The 13,490-nt window shown below is 44.9% G+C and overlaps 1 protein-coding gene across 5 annotated transcripts in view; it reads right to left on the bottom strand.

Moving 5' to 3' along the window:
• The window catches only part of LOC120986624, a 128,240-nt gene that overhangs the window by 14,903 nt on the left and 99,847 nt on the right, over positions 1–13,490 (bottom strand). For 4 of the 5 annotated variants that reach the window (XM_040415288.1, XM_040415287.1, XM_040415284.1 and 1 more), the window contains 3 exons: positions 10,624–10,751; positions 10,457–10,484; positions 4,310–4,467 (listed from right to left, as the gene is read on the bottom strand). In XM_040415288.1, the coding sequence (XP_040271222.1) occupies positions 4,310–4,467; positions 10,457–10,484; positions 10,624–10,751 (314 nt within the window). The remainder of the gene's footprint in view (positions 1–4,309; positions 4,468–10,456; positions 10,485–10,623; positions 10,752–13,490) is intronic. The other variant, XM_040415285.1, reaches the window with a different exon arrangement.

Raw genomic sequence — 13,490 nt, 5'->3', positions numbered from 1 at the left:
GGTCATCCACTTCTTTCCAAGTGACACCAGACACCCCCAGCCAAGAGTCGGTGAGTTCATCAGACACAACCCTTAGTTGGCATGGCCCAGGATCAGGCCCTGTGCCCTCACTTGTCCTCAACCTACCTTTGCTTTTTTCTGTTACCTCAGCCAGAGAAGTATTATATGCTGTGGGATCAGCTCCACTATACAACTAGTCCACTATACTAGAGGACAGTCAGGAGCTACGGCCCAGCAAAGATCTGAAGGAGACATCCGCCGCTCCCTTTGGTAGGCGGGCAAATAGTGATGAGGAGAGTGGCGTGGGAGCTGGTGTTGCGAGCGGTTGTTAGCTGATCGCAATTGGGAGCCAGGTGATGAAGGGGCTTCATCATCATCCGGAGAAGAGGGTGGCAGCTTGCACATGAGGCAGCAGTGGACAGAGCAAGTCGGGAGCGTGGCCGTGATTCAGCAGGGTGGCAGCAGTGGGAGGTCGGGAACCAAACATGCCCAGGGTAGACCACCTTCTTCACAGGAGCCTACCTGCCCCGAAAGTAGTGGTTCAGGGGTTCATGTAGGCAGCTGCGGTAGCAGTCAGTCAGTGCGGAGTGTTGGGGGTAAAATCACCTACTCGGCGAAGTGGCAGTTTTTTGTTAAGCCGCTGGAGGAGGTGAACATGGCCATTTGCCGAATCTTTGGCAAAATATAAAGCGTGGCTAGGGTGCCAATGTTGGCACCACGGCCCTGCGTCAACATATGCAGCGTCGCCATAAAGTGGCCTGGAAGAACCGTGGCTCCAATGTGGTGGTCCAGCCTGCCGTAGCAACTACTGCATCACCCAGTGGCACGCACCCAATTTCAGGCAGTCAAGGCTCCACCACCTCAAACAAATAGAGCTGTCTGTTCTTCCCATCATCTACCGGTTCTGATGCTCCTGCTACTCGCCCTCCTACTCCTCATCAGTTATTCTGTCAGCAATCGACCACCGAAGTGTTTTACAAGAGACAACAGTATACGTGCACTCATCCAACGGCGCAGAAGCTGAACGTGCTCCTGGCCAAGTTGCTGGTGCTGCAGTCTCTCCCTTTCCAAATGGTGGACTCTGCACCTTTCAGAGAACTGATGGTTTGTGCCAAGCCGAGGTGGAGAGTCCCAAGCCGTAATTTCTTTGCCAAAAAGGCATTACCAGCCCTGCGCAAATATGTAGAACAGAAGGTGGGCCAGTCCTTGAGCCTGTCGGTGTCTGCCAAAGTGCACGGCAGCTCCGACGTGTGGAGCTGTAACTATGGTCAAGGACAATATATGTCCTTCACGGCCTACTGGGTAAATGTGGTTCCTGACCATCCAAATCGTACCCTTGACTAGGTGACGCCGCTTCCGCCTCGTCGTTGGTCCTGCGACAATGTCCGCCTCTGCCTCCTCATCCTCCACCGTGTCCTCAGCCTCCACTGCAGGGACAATGCACAGTGCCCCACCAGCATACCACATGTGCAGGGCACGGTGGTGTCACGCTGTTCTGCACCTAGTTTGCCTTGGCGAACAGAGTCACACAAGGGAGGAACTGCTCCGTGTTCTTCATCAACAAATTGAATCCTGGCTTTCTCTGTGACAACTCAAAATCGGAACCATGGTGACCGACAATGGGAAGAACATGGTGTCAGCGCTGCGTCAAGGAAGGATGAGCGATGTGCCCTGCATGGCACACGTCTTCAATCTGGTTGTCAAGCAGTTCCTGAAGTCTTTCATTCATCTGCAAAACATCCTAGAAATGGCCAGGAAAGTTTGCATGTACACCGCAAAGCACACCCTCCTTGAGCTACTAACTCAACACTATGTCACTGGGCCATTCTGTGGCATCCTCATGCTGCTGGGTCATTATTTTGCCTTTTTGGCCTGGTTGACATAATCATTTATTTTACCCTTCTGATCTGTCAGAATGAAGGAAAAATGTGTAGCAGCTGTAAGATCTGTACGGTCCCATCAGAATTGGCTTACGATTTGGTAGCCAAAAGCAGGAGTGGGTACAAAACACAGAAGACATGCAAATATTTCATTCACTTGTCATCTCTGTTTTGGATCCACTCCTGTTTTTTTGGCTTTATCAATACTGATGGATTACTGACCAAATACTGACTGAGTGAAGGCAGATGCTCAACAGACAGGATCCGTTTTTCTGGGGGCTATTGTTCTGACGGATCAGAGGAAGGGCAAAATAATCAGTGACGTCAAAACAAACTTACTGCTGACACTCTACTTTTATTAGCGTTTCATAGAAAAGGTTCTGTAGACATCTATGTCGAATCAGCTGACGATGGTGTAAAAGGAGTGCGCTCTTTCACGCTACAGTAGGATCTTGAGCCTCTGCACGGTTCTTTATACCTGGGGCTAACATCGACCTGTAAGGCTGAGCTCACACTTGATTTATTTGGTCAGTTTTGGCCCCTTAGGCCTCTTTCACACTTGCGTTGTTGGGATCCGGCATGCACTTCCGTTGCCGGAGGTGCCTGCCGGATCCGGAAAAACGCAAGTGTACTGAAAGCATTTGAAGACGGAACCGTCTTCCAAATGCTTTCAGTGTTACTATGGCACCCAGGACGCTATTAAAGTCCTGGTTGCCATAGTAGGAGCTGGGAGCGGGGGAGCAGTATACTTACAGTCCGTGCGGCTCCCGGGGCGCTCCAGAATGACGTCAGAGCGCCCCATGCGCATGGATGACGTGATCCATGCGATCACGTGATCCATGCACTTGGGGCGCCCTGACGTCACTCTGGAGCGCCCGGGGAGCCGCACGGAAGGTAAGTACACTGCTCCCCCGCTTCACTTTACCATGGCTGCCAGGACTTTAGCGTCCCGGCAGCCATGGTAACCACTCTGAAAAAGCTAAATGTCGGCTCCGGCAATGCGCCGAAACGACGTTTAGCTTAAGGCCGGATCCGGATCAATGCCTTCCAATGGGCATTAATTCCGGATCCGGCCTTGCGGCAAGTGTTCCGGATTTTTGGCCGGAGCAAAAAGCGCAGCATGCTGCGGTATTTTCTCCGGCCAACAAACGTTCCGTACCGGAACTGAAGACATCCTGATGCATCCTGAACGGATTACTCTCCATTCAGAATGCATTAGGATAATCCTGATCAGGATTCTTCCGGCATAGAGCCCCGACGACGGAACTCTATGCCGGAAGACAATAACGCAGGTGTGAAAGAGCCCTTAACTGCCCAAATAAGTGAAGTGTGCAGTGATTCTAAGAGTGACGCCTGTCATCTGCATGTCATACTGACTCACAGTATTGTTTCACTACCACAGCAGACTCCCTATGTGTGTTATTGCAAGGCACAGTGTTCTACACCCCTATACAGGCTCTCTGCAGCCAGAAAATAGCAGTTTTTTTTACTGTGATTTGCTGCAAATAAATCTGGATCGAATCAAATCTTTTAGGAAAATTCGGCGAACCGACTGAATCAAAATTTTTTGGAATTCGCTTATCTCTAGTTATAGCCTCTTCAGGGAAAATCTTGCTCAAAGAGGGGGGTCTAGAGCTCCTATAATTTTCTTTTACCCTATGAGGGCGTAATGCTGGTATTAAACAACGCCTTTACAAATCTTCAATGCCATTACCATTTACACTACAGGATCATAAAACCTTTATAGAGCTAGTGTCAATTTTGAAGGGAATAAACTAGTCATCTGCTTGTTTCCTGAATTCTGACCTCTGGCAACTGTTAGTAAACCTACAAAAAAGTACCAAACCGCACACAAAATTAAAGGGAATCTATCACCTCGTTCAAGTGTATATAACAAATAGCAATGCATTCTAGTTCATCAGGATTTGTCTAAAAAAAGATTGGAAAAATAAACTGTGATGTTAACCTCGTCTATCCATAATCTGCACAATACCTTTTTTCACCCCCACAGTGCCTTCCTCCATCTCCATAGTTCCCTCCTCCATATCCACAATCCTTTCCTCCATCTACACAGTTCCTCCTCTATCTCCACAATACCTTTTTTTTGCCTCCACAGTCCCCTCCTCACCTTAACAGTTCCTTCCTCTATCTCCACAGTCCCTTCTCCACATCCACAGTCCCTTCCTCCATCTCTACAATACCTTTTTTCACCTCCACAGTCCCTTCCCCAATGTCCACAATCTCTCCTCCATCTCCACAGTCCCTTCCTGAATCTCCAAACTACCTCCTCCATCTCCACAATTCCCTCATCCACAGTTACCACTCATATCTACTCAGTCTAGTAAATTTTGTTAAATTTCCTTGCCGCGCCAGCACAGATTAACTACGCATTACACAGAATATTTTAAACAAGGCACTCAGGAGCTTACATGACTGTATCCTCCCCAGCAACATCCCCCTGATTCCGCATACAGTGACACCACGTCCTTCTGGTATGGATTTCGAAACCTTACATTGAAGCCTGGTCCACAGCACTCTGACTCCCGATGTATGGTGAAGAGATTCTGCCCAGATCTGTTGAAGAAAGCTAAAGAATAATCTCAGTAAGTTTAGAGAATGTGAAGAGCGATGTCTCAGGTTACTTCCACAAAGCAGAAAGGAAATGTGGTGGGCCTAGTTGGATTGGGGAGCAGTTGTCCTGATTCTTCTTAACCACTTAAAGAGTAATTGCACTTTTTTGAAACTTTTCATATGTCATAGAGAGACATACTGTACACGTGTCAAAGGTTTTGCTTGGTCGGGGTCTGAGTACTGAGACCTTCCACCATTCGTAAAAAGAGGAGTTAGAAGCGATCGGCTGAGCAGAGGGTGGAGTGTATGCCCATGTGACACGCTCCATGCGATAACCAATAAGCAATTTTCCTTATTAGCAAGAAAGGCAATAATTAGTTAACCCTTTAGTGACCAGGCGTGAACAGGTCTGAATGGCCAGACACTTTTTCGTGATTTAGCTCACGTGGTGGTTAACGGTTGTAACTTTTTATTTGTTTTGCGACAAATAAGACTTTTTAATTAATTTTTTTTTACTCTTTTTATTTTTATTTATTTATGGAAAACTTTCACACTATAGCTTCTTATTCTTTAAAAATACAAACACCCAAATAAATTGTTCAGTCCCTAAAAAAAAATCCCTATTTTGTGTCGATCATTTTGATATGTAATATGTATAGTTTCACGTTAATTGGGGTGCGATGATGACGACTGTTTCTGTTATTGTGGGCATTTTTATTTATTTTCTTATTTGATTTTATTACATTTTTCAATTTTTTTTTTTTGGCATGTAATATGCCTCCAAGAGCTGATTAAAGGGGCAGCATGTAAAAATTGTAAAACAAACAAATGGGTTGCTAAGGAAAGTTTGTCAAGTGTGTGTCATTCCCTGCTCGGACGGTGTGCGGAGGTCTGTCAGATTGGCAGCACGTGTCTAACCATTTGTTTTGTTTTGTTTTGGAATCATGCTGGATCCGCCTTCCTTCAGGTGCTCTGGGTGAGGTCATTGGCTTAAATTGCCTTCACTCCCAGAGGGCCGCGCGGGTTATAGAATTCAGTCTGGCCTTGGATTCAAGGAAGGAAGGATTGTCTGTTCCAGCTCAGATAAGTTTGGTTCCTGTTTTTGCGGTCTAGGCTGTTTGTGTGTCTTCTGCCCCTTCTCCCCTTTCACCATCTCAGGGATTCTAGGGTGTTTGCAGTCCAGGCACGAGGACACATTATTCCTACCATCAAGGTCTGAATGTGGGCTTAGCAGCGTAGGGACAGAAGTCAAGGATATGCTAGGAAGTGACCATTCCCCAGCATCTCGCCTAGACACTTGTTTATTTGGTTGTCTGTATATCTGAGATACTGTCCGTCATGACAGTGTGCCTATATAGGCAGGAAGGATATTTCTGTCTGTCTAAGCAAATGTGACATCCATCAGTGTGGGAAAGCTGGATTAAAAGTCTTGTGGATCTGTACACACTATCAGGGAAATGTTACCCTTACATTATGCAAGTAAACAACTTTCTCAGGACTATGAAAGGCAATTCTTCCTAGCTATGGTACTATTTAGGAGTGAGGAGGGGGATATATATTGGCAGATTTAGTATTCTACATTCCATATTACAGTTCCACGTGATAGTGACCCAGCTTTCCCAGGACCTTAAAAAGAAAATCGGTCTAGCTATGGCAATATTTAGAAATGGTATATTTGGTATTCTGCTATCTACTACAGTTCCATATCCTTGGAACCCAGCTTTCCCAGCACCCTGAAAAGCAAACCTGCCTAGCTATGGCACCAGTGGTGTAACTAGAGTTCTACGGGCCCCAGGGCAAACTTTAAATTGGGACCCCCTCCCCCCCAGCTTCATACGGGGGGGATGATCAGTGGTGCCGTGCCCTCATATGGCCGGCAGGGCACGGCGGTGCTCATGGTTATTATTGCCAAGGTTTTGTCGGTGGCCCCCTCTCTCATTATATTTCATTTCGCCCTATATATTTCATTTTTTGCCCCTCTCTGTATATATTTCATTTATTTTGCCACCTCATTATTTCCTGGCTGCTGCCACCTGCCCTCATTTGTTCGGCTCGGGCCCCCCCTTTCTGAATTAAGAGTCAGACATTAGTGCTGCTGCCTGCTGCACCACTGATCATCCCCCCCGTATGAAGCCGGTGTGTGCCATACATTAGCAAAAAAAAAATACCAACTGTTCCTCTCACAGGTCCCTACTCGCGGGCTGAGAGCTTAAGTCGCACAATCCCGTTGGCGGCACCGACGCGTCATTCCAGCTGTGATCCTGCGAGAGCAAGACCCGTGACCTCCCACGGCGGGTCTGTCTTGCACTTACAAGTTAGAATTGAGTGCAGCACGTTCGGGGCTGCGGGCGCCCTTTCGTGCAGAGCCCAGTTACGGTCGCACCCTCTGCGACCGCGATCATTACGCCCTATAATGGCACTGTTTAGGAGGATGAGGGGCATTTGTCTTGGTCGATGTAAAATATTTAATTATCTATCACAGTTCCACATGGTGTTAATCCAACTATCCAAGCACCCTGAAAGCAAATCTGCCTAGCTATGGCACTATTTAGGAGTGAGGAGGGGGATTTATTTAGGTAGGTTTAAAGGGCTTCTGTCACCCCACTAAACCGTTTTTTTTTTTTGGGTTTACTAATAATCCCTATACTGCGAGCTCTGCATACATAAGTTAAATAATCATTTTGGTTCAGTAGAATTTGATAAAAAGCTATTTTTAAAATATGCAAATTACCTTGCTACCAGAAGTAGGACGGCTAGTTGCTGGTAGCAGCCGCATCCTCCGATCCTAATGACGCCCCCTCCGCATTGTGATTGACAGGGCCAGGGAATGGAATCGTTCTCTGCTGGCCCTGCCTGTTAGCATTCAAAATCTGGCACCTGCGCCGCGGCCGTACCTATCTTCAATCTGCGCAGGTGCAATGAGAGGCGGCCACTCGCTAGGCCGCTCCATCCTCAATGCGCCTGCGCCGATGACGTCACATCTACACCCGGCGCAGGCGCATTGAGGAGCGAGCGGCCGCCTCTCAGTGCGCCTGCGCAGATTGAAGATACTTACGGCCGCGGCGCAGGCGTCAGATTTTGAATGCTAACAGGCAGGGCCAGCAGAGAACGATTCCGTTCCCTGGCCCTGTCAATCACAATGCGGAGGGGGCGTCATTAGGATCGGAGGATGCGGCTGCTACCAGCAAGTAGCCGCCCTACTTGCTGGTAGCAAGGTAATTTGCATATTTTAAAAATAGCTTTTATCAAATTCTACTGAACCAAAATGATTATTTAACTTATGTATGCAGAGCTCGCAGTATAGGGATTATTAGTAAACAAAACAAAAAAAACGGTTTAGTGGGGTGACAGAAGCCCTTTAATATTTATCAGTCCTTATTACAGCTCCACAGTCTTGTCACCCAGCTTTTCCAGGACCCTGAACAGCAAGGTGGCCCGGCTAAGAGATTTATCACTACATAACTAGGCAAATTTGGATTTCAGCAGTCTGGGAAAGTTGGGTAGCAAGCTCTGCAGAGATATATTGGAAGCCACACTTGGTCCAGAATTTTTGTACTACTGGCACTATGGTCGGTACTGCATATATACTACAGTTGCTACTATTGGCACTATGGTGAGTACTATGTATATACTACAACTGGTACTATTGTACTAGGACTGTATATAGCCATATATTGTGGTGGTAGTGGCTGTATGTGTGTATAAATATATATATATATATATATATATATATATATATATAGAGTACAGACCAAAAGTTTGGACACACCTTCTCATTCAAAGAGTTTTCTTTATATTCATGACTATGAAGGCATCAAAACTATGAATTAAAACATGTGGAATTATATACATAACAAACAAGTGTGAAACAACTGAAAATATGTCATATTCTAGGTTCTTCAAAGTAGCCACCTTTTGCTTTGATTACTGCTTTGCACACTCTTGGCATTCTCTTGATGAGCTTCAAGAGGTAGTCCCCTGAAATGGTCTTCCAACAGTCTTGAAGGAGTTCCCAGAGATGCTTAGCACTTGTTGGCCCTTTTGCCTTCACTCTGCGGTCCAGCTCACCCCAAACCATCTCGATTGGGTTCAGGTCCGGTGACTGTGGAGGCCAGGTCATCTGGCGCAGCACCCCATCACTCTCCTTCATGGTCAAATAGCCCTTACTTTCAAAGTTTTCCCAATTTTTCGGCTGACTGACTGACCTTCATTTCTTAAAGTAATGATGGCCACTCGTTTTTCTTTACTTAGCTGCTTTTTTCTTGCCATAATACAAATTCTAACAGTCTATTAAGTAGGACTATCAGCTGTGTATCCACCTGACTTCTCCTCAACGGAACTGATGGTCCCAACCCCATTTATAAGGCAAGAAATCCCACTTATTAAACCTGACAGGGCACACCTGTGAAGTGAAAAACATTTCAGGGGACTACCTCTTGAAGCTCATCAAGAGAATGCCAAGAGTGTGCAAAGCAGTAATCAAAGCAAAAGGTGGCTACTTTGAAGAACCTAGAATATGACATATTTTCAGTTCTTTCACACTTGTTTGTTATGTATATAATTCCACATGTGTTAATTCATAATTTTGATGCCTTCAGTGTGAATCTACAATTTTCATAGTCATGAAAATAAAGAAAACTCTTTGAATGAGAAGGTGAATGCAGTAAACTCCTAAGCTCCCTCTAGTGGTGGCTGTATATATCTGAATGCAGTAAACTCCTGAGCTCCCTCTAGTGGTGGCTGTATATATTTATATGCAGTAATCTCCTGAGCTCCCTCTAGTGGTGGCTGTTTATATATGTATGCAGTAATCTCCTGAGCTCCCTCTAGTGGTGGCTGTATATATCTGTATGTAGTAATCTCCTGAGCTCCCCCTAGTGGTGGCTGTATATATTTATATACAGTAATCTCCTGAGTTCCCTCTAGTGGTGGCTGTATATATTTATATACAGTAATCTCCTGAGTTCCCTCTAGTGGTGGCTGTATATATTTATATACAGTAATCTCCTGAGCTCCCTCTAGTGGTGGCTGTTTATATATGTATGCAGTAATCTCCTGAGCTCCCCCTAGTGGTGTCTGTGTATATCTGTATGTAGCAAGATCTTGAGCTCCCGCTAGTGATAGCTGTATATACTGTATCTGTATGTAGTAATCTCCTGAGCTGCCCTACTGGTGTCTGTATATATATGTAAGCAAAAAGCTCCTGAGCTTCATCTAGTGCTGGATGTATAGATCTGTAAGCAGTAATCTACAGAGCGCCTTCTAGTGGAGGCTGTACATATCTGTATGCAGAATCTCCTGAGCTCCCCCTAGTGGTGGCTCTATATATCTGTATGCCATAAACTCCTGAGTTCCCCCTACTGGTGGCTGTATATATGTGTATGTAGTAATCTCCTGAGCTCCCCATAGTGGTGGCTGTATATATCTGTATGTAGTAATCTCCTGAGCTCCCCATACTGGTGGCTGTATATATCTGTATGTAGTAATCTCCTGAGCTCCCTCTAGTGGTGGCTGTTTATATTGTATGCAGTAATCTCCTGAGCTCCCTCTAATCATGGCTGTATATATCTAGAGGGTGTAATCTCCTGAGCTCCCTCTAATGGTGACTGTCTATACATGTATGCAGTAAGTTCCTGAGCTCCCCCTTGTGGTGGCTGTATATATCTTTATGTAGTAAGTACCTGAGCTCCCTCTAGTGGTGGCTGTATATATCTGTTTGCAGGAATCTCCTAAGCTCCCCCTACTGGTGGCTGTATATATCTGTATGCAGTAAGCTCCTTAGTTCCACCTAGTGGTGGCTATCTATATCTGTATGCAGCTAGCTCTAGTTCTGCCATTTTAGCCCAGTTCTGCCATTACAAACACAATGCACATCAAATGTACTGATAATGTCCTTATTAGGTTAGTGCAAAAAGTTTACTTTTTATTGGGGGCCTATTTCTGAGTTTTGCTATGGGGCCTCATGATTTCTATATATGCCCCTAATCCAGATTATACTTTTTCACCTTGTTTCTGGAGGATAACTTCTTCTACCTACAGATAAAGAAACAGGGTCATGAGATAGATTAATTAATACCACAACCTCCATCCCACCCACATCCAGCCCATAGATTGAAGTAAAAAAATTCCACCCAATAATGTACAGGGATGAATGTCACATAAGATTTCTTACCTCTACAAGAAGCTCCAGTCCTGGGGGCACCATCGCCCTGGGGTTGTAGAGCTGGTTCTGGTGGTATGGTGGAGGCATGCTCTGCCATTGAGGTTGGGTTTGAACAGGTCCAGAGTTCCAGGGATGTCCTGTATAAATAGTAGATACATAAATGCCTCATATACACATGTACATCACCTCATATACAAGATGAGGAGTGCTGGATTCTTCTGAAGATTGGTACACAGTGGAGATGGGGCTCCAAAGCAAAAACTAAAATGCTAGTGCTGATGAGTTAGAGGTGTAAAGCTTGTTACATTCTCTTCCAGATGTTTCCTAATCACTAGATTGTTGCTCGCGTCCATGTGTCCCAGGTGCTGGGTGACCGTGTCAGGGTGCACACCAATTTGTCCAGGGTATTTAATTAGGTGGAGAAGCTGAATATATGCCCCAAGTGCAGGAAACCCTAACCACCACCATGTAACGTGGCCTTTGTCACCTCTGACAATTGGTTGGTGATTGGTAATCTGAAGTTTATTGCAGTGAAATTATAAAATTTAAAGGGAACCTGTCACCGGGATTTTGTGTATAGAGCTGAGGACATGGGTTGCTAGATGGTCGCTAGCACATTCGCAATACCCAGTCCCCATAGCTCTGTGTGCTTTTATTGTGTAAAAAAAAACTATTTGATACCTATGCAAATTAACCTGAGATGAGTCCTGTCCCTGAGATGAGTCCTGTACGTGAGATGAGTCAGGGACAGGACTCATCTCAGGTTAATTTGCATATGTATCAAATCGTTTTTTTTACACAATAAAAGCACACAGAGCTATGGTTACTGGGTATTGCGGATGTTCTAGCGGCCATCTAGCAACCCATGTCCTCCACTCTATACACAAAATCCCGGTGACAGGTTCCCTTTAATGATATCAAAAGATAACAACAGATTGTGGGCACTGGATCTGGCTTCCCATGTCCTACAGTCAACCAACTTCTGATCAGCCTGGAATTACAAGTACTAGGGAGCACTACGGCTGATACAGCGGATAATACATTGTCCTACAGAGAAATGGTTGACACCAGAGAGCAATAGAGAAGAAAATGTAACTGTACACAATACAGTGCATGTCTACAGGGGTATAACTATCAATTATCAATTTGTTTCCCATTGTCTTTGCTACTGTGTAACAAGCACTTTTGTCCTAAATCAGGTACCATAATGGAGGGGGCTAGTCTGACCTTTGCTATCGAATACCTTGATTTATATACAGTATTAGTAGTGACTCCAGCTTAGCTACATCTTGTATTGGTCTCTGGGGTAGTCTGCCACTTACCAAGCTGTGCTAACACCTCTCCAAAGGCAGTTTAATCACCAGATTCAGTTATTCAAATGCGCCAGATTTTGAATGCTAACAGGCAGGGCCAGCAGAGAACGATTCCGTTTCCTGGCCCTGTCAATCACAATGCGGAGGGGGCGTCATTAGGATCGGAGGATGCGGCTGCTACCAGCAAGTAGCCGCCCTACTTGCTGATAGCAAGGTAATTTGCATATTTTAAAAATAGCTTTTTATCAAATTCTACTGAACCAAAATGATTATTTAACTTATGTATGCAGAGCTTGCAGTATAGGGATTATTAGTAAACAAAACAAAAAAAACGGTTTAGTGGGGTGACAGAAGCCCTTTAATATTTATCAGTCCTTATTACAGCTCCACAGTCTTGTCACCCAGCTTTTCCAGGACCCTGAACAGCAAGGTGGCCCAGCTAAGAGATTTATCACTACATAACTAGGCAAATTTGGATTTCAGCAGTCTGGGAAAGTTGGGTAGCAAGCTCTGCAGAGATATATTGGAAGCCACACTTGGTCCAGAATTTTTGTACTACTGGCACTATGGTCGGTACTGCATATATACTACAGTTGCTACTATTGGCACTATGGTGAGTACTATGTATATACTACAACTGGTACTATTGTACTAGGACTGTATATAGCCATATATTGTGGTGGTAGTGGCTGTATGTGTGTATAAATATATATATATATATACAGTACAGACCAAAAGTTTGGACACACCTTCTCATTCAAAGAGTTTTCTTTATTTTCATGACTATGAAAGCATCAAAACTATGAATTAGCACATGTGGAATTATATACATAACAAACAAGTGTGAAACAACTGAAAATATTTCATATTCTAGGTTCTTCAAAGTAGCCACCTTTTGCTTTGATTACTGCTTTGCACACTCTTGGCATTCTCTTGATGAGCTTCAAGAGGTAGTCCCCTGAAATGGTCTTCCAACAGTCTTGAAGGAGTTCCCATAGATGCTTAGCACTTGTTGGCCCTTTTGCCTTCACTCTGTGGTCCAGCTCACCCCAAACCATCTCGATTGGGTTCAGGTCCGGTGACTGTGGAGGTCAGGTCATCTGGCGCAGCACCCCATCACTCTCCTTCATGGTCAAATAGCCCTTACTTTCAAAGTTTTCCCAATTTTTCGGCTGACTGACTGACCTTCATTTCTTAAAGTAATGATGGCCACTCGTTTTTCTTTACTTAGCTGCTTTTTTCTTGCCATAATACAAATTCTAACAGTCTATTCAGTAGGACTATCAGCTGTGTATCCACCTGACTTCTCCTCAACGCAACTGATGGTCCCAACCCCATTTATAAGGCAAGAAATCCCACTTATTAAACCTGACAGGGCACACCTGTGAAGTGAAAACCATTTCAGGGGACTACCTCTTGAAGCTCATCAAGAGAATGCCAAGAGTGTGCAAAGCAGTAATCAAAGCAAAAGGTGGCTACTTTGAAGAACCTAGAATATGACATATTTTCAGTTGTTTCACACTTGTTTGTTATGTATATAATTCCACATGTGTTAATTCATAG

This window comes from Bufo bufo, chromosome 1, assembly GCF_905171765.1.
Source record: "Bufo bufo chromosome 1, aBufBuf1.1, whole genome shotgun sequence".
Classification (NCBI taxonomy): Eukaryota; Metazoa; Chordata; class Amphibia; order Anura; family Bufonidae; genus Bufo; species Bufo bufo.
This window is presented reverse-complemented; position numbering and strand designations above follow the sequence as displayed.